This window comes from Drosophila montana, unplaced genomic scaffold (assembly GCF_035044405.1).
Source record: "Drosophila montana isolate Dmon_TW-CO22-7 unplaced genomic scaffold, ASM3504440v1 contig_3175_1, whole genome shotgun sequence".
Lineage (NCBI taxonomy): Eukaryota > Metazoa > Arthropoda > Insecta > Diptera > Drosophilidae > Drosophila > Drosophila montana.
Window position 1 is genome coordinate 527,131 of NW_026998052.1, and position 19,806 is coordinate 546,936.

At 41.2% G+C, this 19,806-nt stretch overlaps 1 protein-coding gene across 3 annotated transcripts in view; it reads left to right on the forward strand.

Annotated features, from left to right (window-relative positions):
- Eip63E (cyclin dependent kinase Eip63E) overlaps nt 1-19,806 on the forward strand; it is a 133,910-nt gene that overhangs the window by 99,050 nt on the left and 15,054 nt on the right. For 2 of the 3 annotated variants that reach the window (XM_064686152.1, XM_064686155.1), the window contains exon 4: nt 14,671-14,709. The exons of the other annotated variant lie outside the window; for it this stretch is intronic. In XM_064686152.1, coding sequence (XP_064542222.1) covers nt 14,671-14,709 — 39 coding nt within the window. The remainder of the gene's footprint in view (nt 1-14,670; nt 14,710-19,806) is intronic. 3 annotated transcript variants of the gene reach the window in all.

Genomic DNA, 19,806 nt, shown 5'->3' on the forward strand with positions numbered 1-19,806 from the left:
AATATTAAAATAAATCCCAACTATCTGTACTAACTTCCAACAGCTTTGTTTGCTATACAAAAAATGTTGCATACTTTCTGGCTGTCCGTTTGAATTTTGGCGAATTGCTGGCGAAAGCGTTTTAGCGCTCAACTTTAAGCAAACTCATTCATAAAGATTTACGCAATTTATTGCCTCGCTTTCGCAATAATCTCTCATTTAAGCAGCAGCCTCTCCCTCCTCCACCCCCTCCCCTCCCCCTCCTCCACTACACACTCCCCCAGAAAACTAATTTAATGATACGAGTGTTTTGAGCGCTTTGCTCCCCACTGACTGGCGTAATTTATGCCTCCGCGCTCTAACTAATATCGGCCCGAGCCGAACAGAGCCGCGTCTCTAATTATGGCCTGGCCATTTCCCCAGTGGCATAGATAAACCGGGCTCGCCGACATTTCACGCGCTCAACAATTTATTGCTGCGCTGCTTTTTCTACAGCTTAATTTTTTCTTCTGTGTCATTTATCAAATTTTTGACTCATTTAGCAACGTTTCAGAACGTTTCTGTTTCTGTTTCTGTTGTTGCTTTATTTTTATTTTTTTTATGTACATATTTTATCTGTAATTCTGTCATTTAAACGCGTGCTTAAATTGCTTATCATATCGTTTCGTGCTTGTTAATACGCTCGAATGCCAATGCATATTCTTCCCATGAAGACCGCCCTCTTCTCTCTGTCTTGCCCTTTCATTTTATTGTCATAATTGTAAATTGCAATTTTATGCAAACAATGGCGAAATGGAGCCATGGCCCCATGGACCGTCTCAAGGCCCGACTCCCTCGCACTTCTTCTTGTAGACTTGAAGACTGGTTGACATTACCGATAAGGCAGATGATGATGATGAGCAGCAGCAGCGGCAGCAGCAGCAAAAGGACTCATTTGTTATTGTTGCTGTTTCTGCTGCTGGCGCTTGTACTGTTGAAGCTGTTGCTCTTGTTATTGTCCTTGTAAAGCGGGGCACTCAACTCTCGCAGGCCATCTCTTTCTTTATCTCCAACTCGTTTGCCTGCCTCTCCTTTGTCTCTCTGCCAGCCTGCCTCCGTCTAGGCATTACGGAATCGGCTCATAAAGCAACGGAAATGAAAATATTAACAAGCAAATGCACAACAGCAGCAGCAGCAGCAAAGCCCCACAGCAACAACAACAACAACAGCATCTGCAACAGCAACAACAATGAGAATTATTCATAGTTAAATGGAAACTGTGCATGCCTCATAGAGTAGCTATCTGTGCGCTCGCTTTTGAAACCCATTGTCTCTCTTTTTGCCACTGGAGCCCTTGCCACTTGGCCCACCCCATACCACCCCACCCCACCCCAACCCAATTCATTGCCACCCCCGCCAGCTGCACGTGAGCTGTGTGCATTGCCAAGGTCCTGACAGGCGCCCCAAGTTATATATGCACCTCTATATCACTCTTGTGATACTCTTATAGAGGGTGCTTACAGCTTGTTATGAACTGTGTAACGCATTATGAAGTATATGTTTCTGATCAACATTAAGAGTCGAGGCGATTTGAAATCTTCAGTCCTAATGCTTTGTATTTCTGTTGCAGACAATATATGTCTTGAAATCGGTTAGATCGTATATACTATATTATACAGCTGCCATAAAATTTATAGGTAGGTATAGAAAGTTGGGCTCTTGTATAAAAATCTGATCAGTCAATCGGATCATATAACTCTAGTTTATCATACAGCTCTATGGAGAGAAACTACGGAAAAATGAGTTTTTGTTTGAAAAGCTTTCAAATTTGTATATAAAACTTGACTAACCAAAAGAAAAAAGAGTATTATTTGTTCGGCTTGGCTTCTCTCCTTGTTTCTCTCCTGTTGTTATCTTCTTCTTGTTCTCGTTGCCCTTACGCGACGCCAGGTGGCGTGTTTGCTTATTGCATTTGCGAGGTGCACTGCAAGGATTACCTGCTTCACCTGCTTTGACTGCGACTTTGGCCCAAAACGAAAGTGTGAAAGGTTCTTGTGGCTTGAAACTTTTGCTGCATGCAAATAAAGTCCTGTTGCGTGTCAAGTAAAAGTGGGAAAAGCTTCTTTTTTTTTATGAGACAGCTGTAGTTACTCGTAGTATAGTTTTTGACATATTTTTAATGCTCAGGATTATGTTGATTTCTTTGTTGTGGAAAGCGCTCTGAATTAATATATTAAAAAAATTATTTATTTACCTCTCTTCGGTACTTAAATTTTAAGCTTTGTTTTTGAGTACACTTTATGAGCCAAAATTATAAAAAATTCATTTCAATAATATACCTTAGTCATTTTAGCTCCTTAAAGTAATTTAACATGTATTTATAGACTTTCTCTGCCATTCACATATGATTAATAGTTTATATTTTGCTCCCTACAACTCTTCAATTCAATTCGTTTTATTTTGTGATCAATAAACTTTCTCAATCTACCCCTCAAAAGCAGTTCTCTTATCATAAAGTTATGTAACGCACAATAAATTACACACTTTGAAAGCACATTCGCCCACTCAACTAGACCATTTCCCGCACCCTACACCCCCTAACAATCTCCCCGGCTCGACTAGCTGTTTCAGCCAAAAGCAATTTCAGTTTTTCATGCTGCTGGGTTCGTTGTTCCCCTTGTTGTTGTTGCTGTTGTTGCCGTTGTTCTGATTACATGATTTATAAGTTATCTTCAACTCGACAACGTTGTTGTTTTTGCCATTAGATCCGTGTTGGGGCGGCGCCTGGCGTTGAGGCATTTGCCCAGGATATGCGCAATATATTCTCAAAGACTTTGCCCCTAAACAAAGATTATGGTTTATATGCGCAAATTATGCGCTGCCAAAAAAAAGAGACCTTTAAAATTCGCTCTGCTCTCCTGCCCCAAGTCGTTTGCCATTTGTTGGGCCATTACAAAAGTTGTGCGTTGTAAAAAAAATGGTTGTAAATTGCGTACAAAAACATATTTGCCAAATTCGCATAAAAGCGAGCGAAACATTTGACAAACTGCTTTTACTCCCACAGCCGAGGCACTTCCGGTTGCCACAAAATTGTAAATCATGTTTAACAATTATGCGCGACACAGAAAATTACGAGCATTTAATTATCATGCTGTGAGTTCTTGTGTGTGTGTGTGTGAGTTTTTGTGTGTGTGTGTGTGTGGCAATATTGTGGTATTTGCCACATGCATCAATTGGTTGCAACTCGCATTAAAATGCCACTTCCTTTGACTCCATTTCCTGCCACCCTTACCTCCCCCCACCCCACCAAGTTCGTGAACTGCCTCGGTTATTTCCCAATTCCTAACTCTACCCCACATTTCCCCCTGCCCTTCCCCCCTAGGTTTATGCACGCGCGACTAAATCCTTTTAGCGCTTTATTTCGCTTCTGATGCGCCGTTGCTTGTCCTTCAGCTTCTGTTTATTTTTACTCTTCTTAATACGCTAACAAAGGGTATTGTGATTCCGACATTAACTGTGAAATCTATTCTTAGTCATTCTGAAGAAAAGGCTTAGTACTTATTTATGTAAAGCTAAGTAAATAGTATATATGGTAATATATGGTAGGTAAGTTAATTCCTCAGTCTGTCGCTATTTGTACGCTATTCAACCTGAACTGAACAACTTGGCAAAGCATTGATATTATAGTTAGTTATTGTACTGTCATTAGCTTTGTAAAAAAAGCTTTAACAAGCAGGTGACTATTCAACTTTGTATGCAATAAACCCAAATTAAACCAGCTCTTAAAATGTTAAGAATAATATATCTCCAATTAGCCTATTATTTCTTGTAATTTATTAAAAAGAAAATATAGTAGAAGGGTTTACTTTTTAGGCCAAAATTTAACTAACTTAAAAAGTTATGGTTTTCTTAAACTTAGCCCACAAAGGGTATTCTTTGTTCGGCGCTTTGTTCCCTTGTTGCCTTTTTTGTGACTTCCAGCCTCATCGCATTGTTTGCCTTACATTTTTTTGCCTGCCTACGCGCAGGGCTTTTCCGGAGTACCCCTCGTGTCAGGACCCGTTTGTCTATTGTTTTCGCAGCGCTTTGCTGCTCCCCAGCCGCCTGTCTGTGATTTAAATTTATTGGCAAAATACTTAAAGTGATTTTTTTTTTGTTTTCCACTTCTTTTCAGCATTGTTTTGGGGGGGGATTCTTTTGTGGAGGGCGGCATTTGCCTAGCTGGGCGAGAAACCCTTTGACAGTTATGTTGGCTTTTCTTGTATCTTCCGACCATTAGGCGGGCGTTTCCAGCTAAAGAAGTCCTGTCGCCTTGCGGTTAGACAGCCCTTCTTTGCGGTTTGCAGCAGCAGCGCGAACCCGCTGTCAAATTCGTTGCAGTTTATTAACGAAGCAAAAACATGTCGCCTTTTTCCGTATTTCCCGTATTTGCGCTTTTCCGGTTTGAATTGTGTGTTTTTTTTTTGTTTTGATTTTCGGTTTTCTGTTGTTTTTGTTGTGGGGGCAGCATTTTTAATGATTTAGTTGGGGAAGTGTTTTTGCCGGGACTTGCTTTGCTTTTGTGCAGATTTTTGTTTGATGTCATCTCGCGTGAGACATTTTTGGCTTTTTCTTTTCTTTTTCGGTTGGCTAATGAAGCAACCTATGCAATGACATGGAAAATTTGCGGTTTATTTTTCTACTTTTTTTTTTTTAACCGTTTTTACGGCTGTCGCGCAGCATTTGCATAAGGGGCTTTTTTTTGTTGGAGCAGATCAAAAAGCGGCAGAGTTCGTGCATGCGCAATGTACATCGATGTAAAAACTTGGCTAATTGGCTAGGAATACTGTGGAAAGGTGAGCGCCAAAGAAGTTGGCATTTTCTGGCATTTTTTTGAAGTACAGGAAAAAAATTTCTATTTAAAGTTGGGTATTCTGCGTAATCCTATATGCCTTATCACATGCTACATAAGAGTAGAGTTTGCATGAAAGTAACTGCTAGAGTAAAAAAAATGAAAGTATACGTGCGCTTCGTATTCTTTTAGTGAAGAATTTAAATTTTATAGATTTACAGAGCTTTTTAGTAAAAGAAAACACATTTTATTGCGCGCTGAAATCGATCAGGATCCTCTGATGTTAACCAACGGAAAGAATTTGAAAGTAGTGTGTAGTAACAAGGCTGTGTAGATTATTGTGTATATACATTGAAAGGGTATTTACAATTTGGGCTATGTACAATGAAAGGAGCTGCCTCTATGTAATAGGCTAAGCCAGGATCCTGACGACCGCATTTGGGTGCCGCAGCTTATTAACTACTTTTCATATAAGCTTTGACCAACCTTTCCCCTCATTTGGAGATCGAATATCCTATTAATTTAAACTTTTTTATACATACACATAGACGAATATAAAAACCTCTACCACACCATATAAAATATATAATAATAATTATCTCTCAAAGCCTTAAATTAAACAACTCTGAAAGAATCTAAAAAACGTAAAACGTAAAATATTTCCACGCTATTGATTTTCAGTGTTGTCAACTGAATTTCGGCAAAAATTGTCATCAGCGCAGATAGATAAATATGAATAATACTGCGCGGTGCGAACACAGCTCATGGTACATAAATTTTCATAGCTGCCGCAGCATAATAAGCTCCAAAGTTCCTTAGCTGCCGCGCTAATGTAATCAATTGTCTTTGAAAACTTTGTCCGCACACAACTAACCAAAGTTGAAAGCAACTGCCACGCCCACACGCCCAGTAATTTTAAAGTTACTTTTCGCCAGAAGCAGCAGCCAATTCGCAGCATTGTCCAAAGTGTCGCCCCATCAGTCCAGAAAAAAACTCTAAAACTGTAAAAAAAAAAAAATGAAGTGAATCTTTTTGACAATTCGCCGCATTTTGCATACTAAGCTCATTATGAAGCCAAAGGCTCCGCCCAGCCCCAAGTTCGAACCCCACGCATAACTCGTTGTCCTTTTTTTTACAAAAAAATTTTATTTCCTGTTGGCCAGCGGGGGTTGCAAACTTTTTAATAGTAAAAGAGGTCCCCCGACCCTCCTTAATATCCAACAAGACAATTTGACGCGCATTTTATTGCAACTGGCTGGGCTAACAATGCCCCTGGGCAGTGCCACGCCCCCGTCGACGCTGTCTAGTAGCGCAGTATGAAAATTCACGCTTGTCATTATAAATTCCTGACGGGCACCCCCCTCTCCCCTCTTCCCCCGCCACCCCGTCCTAATTCGACCGCAAGACATAATAAAAAGCTTGCCACAGCTTTAAGTGTGCCAATGTCGTGATGTCTTTAAGTCCTTGTCGCTTGCAATCAACGCGCAGCTCCTCTCATATTTTGAGTGACAGCTGAAGTATCCATAACGTCATCAGGAGCTCATACCGTATGGGCAATGGGGTAGGCGTGGCATGGCATGCCAGCTTGGGAGCCGGAGCCTGGGCCTGCAGGTCACGGCCTCCAACGGAATTAGGATTCATAATATGACAAAGTGACGGTTGGGGCATGTAACTAACGCGTGTGTGCATGTGTGTGTGTGTGTGCGTGTGAGTGTGTGGAATGTGTTACAAGGATATTTGCACACACGGAGGCACGCACACACGTGTGTGCTTAGATTATAAGCAGCTTCAGCCTGCGGTTGACTCTGTGTATTTGTATTGGTCTATAGGGAGATTGCGATTCACTCGGCCCTTGCCGCATGCCTCATGCTTCACGCCTCCTGCCGCATGCCGCCTGCCGCCTGCCACTGCAGATAAGGCCCCATGCTCGATATATGTGTTGACTCTGACAGCCTTGGGGCATGTGCCACAGCAGAGGCGCACGCATTTGATTTGGTCAGCTCGACACACGGACATAGGCCAGTCCTTCCGCTTCCTTCCTGCAACATTGCCTACGCAGACTACTTCAAATTTTGATTGTCATTTACGTGACGAGCCGCTTGTGTGTGTGTGGTGTGTATGTGTGTGTGTGTGCGGTTGTGTGGTTGTGCGTCTCCCTGTCTGCGTGTGTAAGAGGCTTTTTGAACGAAATTGCTGCAAATTATTCCCATTACGATTTTGGGGGCTGCTTTTCAAGTTGATTGTCGTTTACATATGAACAAAGCACCATGGACTGGCCCCTCTACTTAGGCGCCTGATTGCACATTGAAGAAGCCCATGCATCAGTTGAGTGCGGTATGCGGTCGGAACTGGGAACACGAGTTCATACACACATATAGGCATGGACTGCTCAATAATGGATTAATCAGTCACAAACGATTGGGTAGCTATGAGAATACTGGAAAAGCATTCAAATTGTTAGATTGCAGAGCATTTAATAATAAGAGAACAATCGATGACTATGTTATCGATAAGCAGTCGATTAAATAACCAATAACTAATCGATTAAACGGTCTAAAATTTGATGTGGAATTAACCAGGCTATAAAGAGTCGCCCCAAAGTCGATAGTTGTCACACAAATCGGTAGCTTATTCGATAACTAATACATTAATCGAGCTCTATTTGTAAATGATCGATTGATCAGTCGGAAGAATTGGGTTTCGTTTATTAGAAAAAAAATTATAATTGTAATATAGTTGGCTTACAAATCAGAACATTTAGTGAAAAAAATCGATATATGCATTCGAATGAAGTATCGATAATCATCCGATTAAGTTATTGATATATGAGGCCCTAAAATCGATTAAAAAAAAAACAGAATATTAAAAAAGTAAAATTGATGTATGCATACGATATCGATGTACCGATAGCTTATTGATGTAGATCATTTTTGAGTGGTTTGAAGTTCAATTTAACTTAAAGGCATTTAATATGAACTACTTCTGTTGCTCGTGTTTGTTCCACTGTGCGCTCCATTCTCCACTTACAGTCATCAAGCGAATGTCTCTTTCGAGTCCAGCACGCAGTCCTGGTGTTCGTTGATGGACCTGCCGGCATTCTATTGCCGTTGCTGGTGCCGCCGTTGTCCTGAAATTGTCTACGTGTCTTTTGTTTCTTTGAGCCAAAACCCAGCCAGTGCAAAGTGCGTTCCCAGTTGCCGGGAGGCAAACAATTCGCGTTCGCCCTGACCATTCGATTGCTTTTATGACGAACGCTTGACGGAAGCGTGCAACGTGTTTCCTAGTTGCTTTTTTTTCAGCTGTACCCAGTTGATGATATATTGCAGGAGTGGAGGAGTGGCTGCAGCGCGGCTTTATTTGCCATTGCCACAAATCAGTGGCCAATAACCAAGCCGTAGACAGCAGACAGCATCCGCAGCGCAGCGTCTCTGTTTATAGAGCAAACCTTTTGAAGTTAATTAAAAAATGCAGCACACAGCGCGGTTACAGCTTTATTTTTGCAATTACTTAAACGAAGAGGTTTTTTTTGCTGCAGCTTATAAAAATATTGCAGATAGATGTGGCAGCTGCAACAACAGGGAATGGATTATTTTATTGCTTATTAATATTCCTCGCCCACTTTCTTTTCTTATTACTATTTTGTATTGTACGATGAAAGTAGCTGCGGCAATCGCATCAGTTGCAACTAAATTGAATTTCTGCTGCCTTTTCCAACACTGGGTATTATCCGCAATGCAATTGAATTGTCTGCGAGTGCTTCGTTGCCAGCTTCGACGACTCCTTCTGCTCCTGCTGATTGGGCAGGGCGAAGTCAGCTTCCTTTGTCGTGCTTAGCCCCCTCCCACCTCCCCCCGTTCCATGTTGTGTTGTGGCTTCGACAATACGTATTAGAAATCAATTCATTTTGTTGGCCATTGTACAATTTCCGATTCGTCGTAACAAATAACCGCTGGGCTATAAAGCAAATAATGAACGGACAAATTGCAGCCAGATAGATTGATGTTTGTGATTTTGATAAATATTTGGCCAAAACATGTGCAATTGCCAGAACATTTCGATAATAAATAAATGCCAAATAACTGTAACTGTAGCGAAAGCAGTCGCAAATGTAATCAACCATGGCCAAAGTAATGTTCATTTGTACTAGAGAAAGGGGATAAAGTACTTTTAACATTAGATTTTTATTTACTAACGTAGGCTACCTCAGATTCGTCAAATGTACAAATTGATATATAAAAAACAAGAATTTCGTACGAAGGCATAAAAGTACTATATATGTGTGTTTGTGTTTGTGTATACATGTATGTATGCATTTATGAATATATGTATGCATGCATGTTTGTTTTCTAATATCAAACGCAGACCCAGATTATTTGTCGCTGTGTTGCAAATTTAAATAAAAAGAATTTCTATCAAGAGCCCTTCTCCTCGATTCTCAAGAATTCAATTAGGCTTTGCAGTTTTTCATGCTAAGCTAGTAGTGATTTAGTTAGAGATTTAGTTAAACATCTTGTATGTGTAACAATGTATAGGGCCAATTAATAAATTAAATATTAAATTATTTCATTAAAACTTTGAATACATATGAATGCATAATCAGAACGCGATTTCAGAGATATGATAAACCTTGCTCACGCGACGCACTAAAAGCAGAAGGAGCTAGTTCTAGCCGTGAATCGAACCACCGACTTCGTTTTGCACTACTGATACTTACGACACTTAAATATAGACTTAAGTATAACTCTAGCAAAGCTTTAAGAAGACTTTCTTATATTTTCCAATTAAAATGCCTGTCTAGCTTTATATAAGTAGACGTGGTATGTAAGACTTTACAAACTATGCCGGTCTACAACTGTAATATTGTTCTATCGTAATTGTGACGTCACTTATGCAGAAGTTTCTTGTTGCAACTGAAGTCGCTCGATCGGAATGTGACACAAGATTTTGTGCAGTCTTGACGGCAAGGCCTTGGGCCTTGTCACAAGACAAATGCAGTTGGCCAAAAAATAGGGAAAATAGGGAAGAAGAAGGGCAACCGCAAAGCTTGTGCAAACTAACGGATGCGGCGCCTAGCTACTGTTTCCGCTTTCCTGTTGCCGTTACCGTTACTGTTAGCATTTATGACCCCGCATCCCGTCCCCGCCTCCATCACCTGTCTAGTTGTCTGGTAGTAGCCGCACCCGCAACAATGTTGCATAATGGGGCAACGTTTAGTGTGAAATTCTTTTAGCGGTTTTTCGTGCGCCTTTGACTGCTTGCCCTGCCCCTGCCCCTGCCCCTACTCCAAACTAAGCTTTTCTTTTGAAATTGCGCGCATAAACTAATTTTGCATGCATGAAATGATTTTCATAGTAGAGTAAAAATGAGAAAATTGCAGAGTTGCCGCCAGCTGCTGGTGCAGTGTTGTCGCCCCTCTGTGGCCGGGCATATGCTCCATCCATTAGGGTTAAGTTGCGTTCCTCATGCGTTCTGTGCGCTGGGCCTGGCCCCACACGCTAATTGTGTCACAATGATGAGCATAATTTGCGCGCCCAGACACACCAGGCTTGGGCAAGTGGGTGGAAGGGGAGGGGATGGGACACCGTTAGAAAAGCGCAGTCGGAAATTAAGCATACGCCCCGTGCGCGCGCTTGTGTGTGTGCGTGTGTGTGCAACATTTATGCACAATGGCAGCACTAATTTTCCGTTAGTAAGTAATTGCATTTTGTTTGCCACTTTGCAGCACGCTTTAGCTCACCTTACACCCGCTGGCACTTGCCCCTCACCCCGCTCCCGCCAGCTTGCTGCATTTAGTTGGGTATTGTGCTCATTACTGGCATTTCATTAAATGTAACCGGAAGCCTTACTGTTCGCTCGTCAACTTTTTGGCGTATCCATTACGTTGTGTGGCGTCACTTGATCCTAATGCAAACCCCCCAGCCCCAATCCCTCAAGCTTGTCTACATTTTGGCAGCAGACACCGCTTTTAATTAGCATCAAACTTTCATACTGTCTGCTTCTGTATCGTTTTGTTGTGCCAATTTAAATGGCTACACACACACACACACACACATTCACACACACGCACACGCTTAGCTACGCCTTTTATATAGAATATGCTGTCATATGTTTGGCTCATGATGAATGATGCCGCCAATTGTTTGGTTTTTGTTTTGTTTTTGTTGGCACATTGCAAACAGCGAATGTTGGAAAAGTGGAAAAAGCTTAGCAATCCATCCACCCACAAACCCTCCCCCTGCCCGTCACCTACTACACCATCCACAACCCTTAGCTGCCGGCCCCGGCCTATTCGTTTTGGCAGTAAACATTTTCGACTTGACAGCAGCCTTACGTATTTCTCTGCTGCCTGTCAGTCTTTTGCCCAAAAACTCTGTTTGTATACTCTGTAATCGTTAAGCGATTTCTTGTACTGCCGCTCCCCCTATTCCCGCTCGCCATTGGCCCAGTGTGGACGCTTTTGTTTGCCTGCCTCGTACAAGAAAAGTAATTTTATGTAATTTGTTAAGTAATATCCTTCGCTCTGTTTGCCTGCATGTCTCAACAGGATGTGGCAGTGCGAACGTATGTGGCCATGTGGCCTGAGCCTGTGCCTGTGTGGCTGTAACTTGATGGATTTACTGCTGCTCTGCTGCTGCTTACTGCGGCTCTTCTGCAGTATTTCGGCTGTTAATTAGAAAACGAAAACATCAAAGTGCCATTGTCGCAGCTTAAAGCCGCTTGAGCCTCATCAGTTGCCAACTGATTTTCACAGCACTCGAATATCTGTGCTGTTTATTTTTCTCTTTTAACTTATTTTGTGCGAAATCGAAATTGAAAGTTCCGTAAAGCTTCTAAATGGTAAAGACAACTGCCAATATTTCTTCTTTAATAATTGACATGTGCATGCATAGATCTGCACATTCCCAAACGAGTTTGCTTCCTTTAAATATATCTTGCTATTATTTTGCAAAAATGTTTCTTAAAATTTAGAATTATTAAGACTGCAGTCGGGCAGACGGAGAAAGTGTAAGCTAACCCTGTGCCCAAAGTCTGTCAAATCGAGTCTTTTTTAAACAGACAAGAAGCTAGTTGGTGGAACTGCTTAATAAATTCATGCATATTCTTCTTATCCTGTAGCGAAAGTCTGTCAAAACATGTTTATTGAAAGACGCAAAGTTGGTCGAACAGTGACCAATTATCTGCCAAAGAAAATCGTACAGATTATTGGTCAGACGGTCGGTCAAACGTATGACAGACCAATTTGGCCAATTTTAGTTGGCCAATGACGGCCTGTTGGCCTGTAGAGAGGGAAAAGGAAGTGTCAAATTTTGTTTTCGCCTTCCTGAAACATATTTCGTGTTGGGTCTTTTTAAGCAAAGACCCACAACGCATTTAAGCCGTGTCTCGGATGGGAACCAAGTACACCCCTTCTCCATTTTTTAGATGCTGGCAACACAGGAAGGTGGATCAGTCCACTGTCTCAATAATAAATAGACCAAGCTATTACAATTAAATATATTTTTGTTGCCTGGAGGCGAGAAATTTGCACACAATCCAGACCGCATACAACTCGAGCTAACAGTCATAATTGAAACGTTTTTTCGATTGTCTCGCCTTGTCGCGTGCAACATGTGGCATGAGTAATTATGTGTTGGCGACCAATCAAATTGCTGTCAACAAAGACGAAGCCAGAGCCAAAGCCAAAGTCATAGCCGGAGTCCTCGCCGCGTGGCCCAGACTCTATGCAATTAAAAATTTGCACTTTGGGCCAAAAGCCTTTTTGGCTCACGTCGCACAAATTGTTCGTACGTGTTTTTTCTTCTTCGCCTTGTAATAACAACAACAACTACAACAAGAATAACAACAACAATAAAGCATGCCACAACAAGCGTTGTGCTCAGCCCTTTGCTGCTTTCTAATTGGAAACGCTTTTCATTATAGCGCAAATGAAAATCAATGTTCGACATGGCTGTCCTTTGGTTTGAGTAATTAAACACAATCAACTGGCAAGTTTTCCCTTTTTGTTTTTTTTTTTCTTAATAAATCCCCCTGCAGGACAAGTAATGGCCGGGAAAGAGTTCAGTTCAGTTCAGGATCGGTTGCCGGAGATTTGGGGGAGGGGGGAGCAGCAACAAATCCTTAGACGGTCGGCGCCTTAATCCAAACACACACGCACACAAATCAATTTGCCCCAGGGCTGAGCTCGAGTCCTGCCAGTGAAAATGAAGCAATAAATAAGCGGTAATTGGAAGTGATGAACGAAAGGATATGCTGCCCGGGCGAGAACAAGCCGCAGGCCACAGTCCGGCCAGAGGCTTGGACCATGGACAAGGGAACAGGGAGACTGCACTGAGCCAACACATTGCGCTCAAATCTCTAATCAAATGTCAATTTCTTATTCAATAACAACAACATACGAGCCAAGTCTTGGACCCTACCACTTTCCAGTGTAGTCGAGTGTGCGGGCGTGCAAAAAGAAATATAACCAAGGAGTAAATCTCTTAACGATTCGCTGCCTTCCACTGCACAGCAGCAACTGGCATTGTCCTTGCTCGCACGTCCTTGACGTAGTATAAGCCATTAAATGTGCTTTTTGGCCAATTATTACGCGCGATTTATGCTTTTATTTGTCAACAAAGTTAACAGCAAGCGAAGCAAACTATTAGATATCGTGAGAGAAGGAGCGCGGTTCAAGTTTAAGTATTGCTCGCTGGTGGGTCAACAAGCGTGTAATAGATGCTGCAGCTGGCTGTGAGTGGCTTATTTTTCATATATATACCTTACTTTAGCTACAAATCGATAAACAGACACAGAAACTTGTGCTTGTTTAGTTAAATTCTTGCAATGCTTTCATGTATTTTCTCCGGATTTAGTTGGAGACTTAACAACGTCAATTGTTCGATGTATTTTGGGAAATGCTTGTAGCAAGAAAAAGTTATTTATTTGCTCTAAATGCACTGCGAACTTTAGCCAGCTTAAAATCTGATGAAAAGCTTCAACTAGAATGAATTGTTGCTATTTATATATATTTTTACTGCTCATATTCAGCTTTACATTCATGTTCAGAATGCCTGAATGTATGAGTTAAATGCAATCATTAAATTTTTCGATATTGCCTTTCTATGCGATTCTCATGATTTTAAGTAATGCTTATTGTTAAGGTGTAAGTAGGTTGTTAGGTTGGGTAGATAAGTTAGGTCATAAATAGGCGTAAAGGTTAAAAAGGGAGGGGGAAAAGTTCGTGCTAGAAAAAGAACAGAGTTGTAAATATAGAATATAAGTTATATCAGCTATGACATGTACACTTCGAATATTAATACTTCAGAAGGATGAACCTTAGATTCATATGAAAGTAGGGTTAATTAAATGATGTTAGAAACGAGATACAGGAGCATAGATAAATAGCATACGGATAGAAAATGAAGATAGCGATAAGAAAAGAATGAAAGCGCGATAGAGAACAATACAAAATAATAACAAGAATTTGAAAAGCAAACAGTAAAGATTTATCATTATTAAAAGTGTAGCAAGAGAATGATGTGCAGAGAGACAGAGAGCTTAGTGATATATACAGGAAAAACTAACGCATTTTCCATTTTCACAGGTTACACATAAAATATATGTATATTTATATTAACAAATCTACTTAAAATCTGTTGCAATTTTTGAAACAATTTAAAATCTTGTATACTTTTTACTCAAACTTACGTTTAAGTTGCTTTGCCTTCTCAAGGTCCACGCTTTCGCTTACATACATAGATACATATATGCTATTACTTATGCCACCTAGTCTTAAATTTGCATTTATTTGCTTACAAAAAAAAATCACGCAGCTTGAACTTTGCTTTTTTACAACGAATTTTAATTTTAATTTGCACATTTTACTCTACCTTTTATTTTAGCACAAGAATCTGCGAAAAATGATAATAATAAACCACAAGGTAATATGCACTCCAAAATTTTTAGTCTTAGATGTGTGTAGATTTAACTTTGCATGCCGTAAGCGGAAATTGCCTAGACTTTTCTATTTTCCTTTTTAATAGTTTTCTTTACTTTTGTGTCTTGCTTTGACAGCAATTTAAATAATCATATTTTATGCGAATGGCTTTCAAAATGTCATTAAAATAGATGTCATGTCTTTGTCCCATCCTAGCTGTTGTTTTTGTTCTTGTTCTTGTTGTTGTTGTTGTGTGTAGCTTGGCATTAGATTTGGCCTTTGTCATTGTCATCGTAAGAGTCCCTGCCGTTGTCCTTACTCGCCGAGTGCAGCCGACAGCCAAAAGTAATGACAAAACGCAGCGGGTTATCATTTTCATATTGAGACATTTGCGAACCCGAAACGGCCTCAGCCCTAAGCCACAGCTTAGTGAGGGGAAGGGGGAGGCAGGATTCAAGGATGCAATATTGAAAATCCCTTTGGCATTGACTGCACTTGTCTGAAGTCTAGAGTCTGTCGTCTGGTTGCCAGTCTCCAGCTTCAGCTGAAGCTCTTGCCTCGGCTTTGGCCTTGTCCTCAGTGTTGGCCTTTTTGCTCGGTCGCCGTCTGTTATCATCTTTGTAATTGAATTCGGCAACAACACAATAAATTTTGTGGCACTAAGCAAGTGGAGTGGGCGTGGCTGTGACACTAAAAGGGCTGCCAAAATACACACAACATTGTTGATGGGAGAGTGGACTGAGGGGGCGGGGGCGGGGTTGGGGTCTGGGGGCGGCTGCAGTAAAAAAGGGAAAATTTAATTTCTGGCCCGAATAATAAATCACAAACATAACACAGCGAATGGTCGAAGAAACGTGGCACAAACAAATAAAACAGCGTAAAATGTTTCAGCCTGGAGGACACTCGATGTCGCCAGAGATAAAATCCCCCCACTTTGCGGCAGCTCTGTTGACTAAGGGCAGGGCGGGGCGGGGCGGGGCACGGGTGGGTGTGGGTGTGGGTGGACTGTGAAAGTGGGGCTTGTTGCCCAATTTGAAATGCGTTGTCGATGCCCATCGTCGAGCGCGTTGTGCTGTTGCATTTATCAAAAATTGTATTTCCTGCTACGCTGCCATGTGGCCAAGGAATTGCAGAGGAAAAACCACTCCCCCCCCTCCCTCAGCTCCATATATAGTATATATTTTATTCATTTTGACAGTGGGCATGGAGGGGGGGTGGGGTGGTAAGGTGGGTTGCTTGCTGCTTGAACGAGTTGAGCGAATGTTTGCTTTATTAAATTTTTACGCAAATGTGCGACACGCGCATATGAATAATAACAACAAGGAGTAAAATAACGAGACTACACGACTAGCAGATGCCACGCAAAACACATGTCGGATGATAACAAAGAGGCAAGAAGCATACGCTCGACTTGTAGATACCCCTTCCCGCGCCATTTTTTCGAACTTAGACGATGCCTAAGAATTTGCCCTGTCAGCTACCGTATCCTACCTTGTTTGCATGTCAAGTACAGGGTATATTAAGAACAAAAGACAACAATGTCTCATAGTGCTCTTTGGCAATGCAACAAGCATAAATAAATACACACGCATTACGTGGGCGTGGCCCCATTCGAGGGCCGTTTCGTATTTATGCAAATGAAAAGTGGACAATTTTTATGTGCATATCATTTTTTTATGGCGGACGCACAACTGATAGATGAGGTTTTTGGCTTGGGCGTGAGGGGGGCGCGGCTGACCCACTCAGCAACAGCAGAAGCAGCAATGTGCTGTGATTTTTATGATAGTGTTGCCTAGGGTACACACACCCCACACACACACACCCCCTCCCACACACAGCCATAAATAATGCTGCAAAGCCAAAAAACAAATACGAGTAGTAAACAGAAATTGTGAATAATATGCAATAATGCAAAAGGCCAACAGTAGGGGTATTCCGCAACTGCCAACAGCTGGGATATGGCATGCAGTCGCATATCGCAAGAAAAAAATCAGCTTTGTGAAGACTCTGGGGAAAGATACACGCAACCATCTCGCCCACGCTTTGGGCTCCTCCTGCTCCCGTTCTCGTTCCCGTTCATGTGCCTGTTCCCGTTCCCGTTCCCGTTCCTGTTTCTGGTCGCATGTGTGCGTGCAAGTGTTTGGCTGGCTTTAAGTCACAGCAGGACGTGACATCGTTGCATAGCATTTGCATAACTATATGACCACCAAGAGGCAGCAACATCAGCGACAGTCTCCACTGCCAAACCCCCCTCCCCCCTCCCCCCTCCTCCCTGCGCCACAAACTACCCTCCACAGTCTGCTGCTCTAGCGCCCGCTATTTTTATCATTTCCGTTTTTTGTATGACACATTTTTCCTTTTTTTATTCTTTTCATTTTTTTTCCTCTGTAACGCGCTTGCATAATTTTCATTGTTTTCATTTTATTCGCGAATTTTCTGCACTCTGTGCTTGTTTTTTTTTTATCATTTTATTTCACTTCTTGTTTTGTGGACCGTTTCCTGCTCTGATTTCTGTTTGCATTTCAAGTTATTCGCCTGAGAGATTTTAGTGTGTAAAGTAATAAAACTTAAGCATAAAGGCGTTAAAGGAGTTCCAAAAGAAGCTCGACTCTGCAGTAAAGAAATGCGAGGGGGGGGGGGGGAGAATTATGAGAGCTGGTGCCTTCGGTGTGCTCCTTTCAGTTTGAGTGCAGCCCTGAAAGCGGCTATATAACTTTATGAATGCCGTAAAAGTGGAAAAAGTAACCAATTTTATGCAAAAACACGATAGTAAATATCAAAATGTAAATTACGTTTCTGATATGAAATTCGATATTTCTTGAAGCAACGAAAGTTCAAACCTTTTGTTTGAGAAATAAACCTTCTAGCTTTAATATTCATATGCAAGTTAATATTCATTGTAAATTCATGTAGACTTACGATGTTGCACACAAAATATAACAAAAATAAATAAAACTTAAAAGTCCTATTTAAAAGTAAAGTAAATTCTAAGCTGTCCGGCAAGAGGTCAATGTTTGGTTTAGAACGTCCAACAACAACAAGAAAGTATAAACTTGAAGAGTAAGCAGGTTTTTTGTGCAACTTGCACAAAGACCTCTCAGTTTTATTATCAGCAGACTTTCCTATTGACTCTAGATTTGCAAGGCCTATTGACTCTAGATTTGAGGATTATAAGCAATGAAAAGGCGACAAAGCTAGCAAAACCAAAGCCTACTACTTTTTGCTAACCCCTGCTGCATACACTGTGTGTTGTGAAAGTTATATAGCATTAATATTCATTCTGAAATAATGTTAATACAAAATAGAGGTTTAACTACAAATTAATAATCGTATTCGAAGATATAAAGAAATGGTTGGTGTATAATTCAGTAAAAATAATGTAGTACTGGATTTATAATATTCTTTTCAATTTTGATTTCTAAACAGAATATTATGAGTTCTTCTATTATTTCATTTGAAAACATTTTGTATAAGGCATAAGGCTTACCTGTAGTTATAAGCAAAACAAGCTAGGCCGATTTGACGTAAGAAAATATCTTTCATTTAGTTAAAGAGAACTGATATTAGCTATTCTCAATCTAAGTTATCTTGGGCGTCTCCGCTTTGAGTCGAGTGACTCTCATAGGCTCTCTATTAACTTGTTCGGAAATAAAGAGTTATTTAGGCGCAGCCAACTTAACATGCACTTGCAACAATATTTTGCGTTGCCAGATCGCTCAAGTATCTTAATAATATCGATTTAAAATATGAAAACATTAGCTCATCTTATTGTAAGTGTGCCATTAGAACGTTATACCCGTTGGCCTAGTTAAAACACTTACGTATACGTAACTCCCACATGCTGAGGACAAGCGTTGCCAACTGTTCCATTACCAAGACCATTTGCAGACATTATTATCATTGGCGAATGATTATCGCTGGCCTTTTGACATTCGCCAGCTCGGATTGCCATTGGCATTGTTGGCAGCTCTCAGCCAGAATAATCACGGGTATTCGAATTTTTAGAACTTTCTAATATAGGAAATAAATGCGGGCCGGGCACAGACAGGAAAAATCTCTCCCGCTCGTGTTGGCAAATGTGAGTCGTTTTTCCAATTTTACAGCCACTTTGCCAATGCTCAGTCAATTTTTGCAATTCAAATGGTTTTCAGCTCTTCTTCTTCGTCTCAATATTGTTTTTGTTGTTGTTGCTGTTGAGCTGTAGCCAAGACGGCTGCCAGGACGACGACGCTTGAGGCGCTAAACGAAGATGAGGAGGAGCTGGAGGAGCTCATGCTCTACTCAAGTCAATTCTTTTTTTTATTGAACTTTTCCTTGGTTCTTTTCTTTTATTTGGCTCATTTATGGCGCATATTGCGCATTTAATCGCCGTCAACATTTGCCATGTAACGGGCATGGAATATGTGCGCTTCTTCTAATATGTACATATGCCGTAGACTCCGTGTATGTGTGTGCGAGTGTGTGTGTAAGTGTGTGTGCCACATGCGATTCACAGTCGGATTAGCTTTCAACGACCGTCCGTTTCGCGCAGACAACGTTTCATATCCTGATATCCTGCTGCCGGCAAGTTTGCCCAAAGTTTTTGCCGCCGCTGTCGCTTTTCCTCCAGCTCCAGCTCCTGCTCCAGCTCCTGCTGCTGCTCCGGCTCCTGTTCCGCTTGGCACAATCAGCTGCTGTTGAATTTTTAATTTTTATGTTAGTAATTTCTCAACATTCTGTTTGACTGTCTGGCGGCGTGGCAGCGGCAACAGGAAGCTCTTTTCGAGAGAACATCTTGTGCGCGCATATTAAATTTGCTTTTATTTAGTTTTTCTTGCCTTTCTATATACCCTGTATATCCTTAAAACGGATGTAACAGGCAGCTGGCGGCATTTTTAATCCGACAAAGGTTTATACATATTCCTGATGTTTATCCTTCGAAATCGAAATGGCTTAGCCGAGTTAGGTTGACACAAACCAACCTCGAATATTAAAATCGATTCCGTTTCGACTAAAGAGAGTTTTATTGCAGGGTAACACCTAGTTGAGAACTCTCTGCCCAAATAGTTAGTTATTTTTATACGCATATCTCTGTGTTGGGCAGGCGTGAAAATAAAGTAGG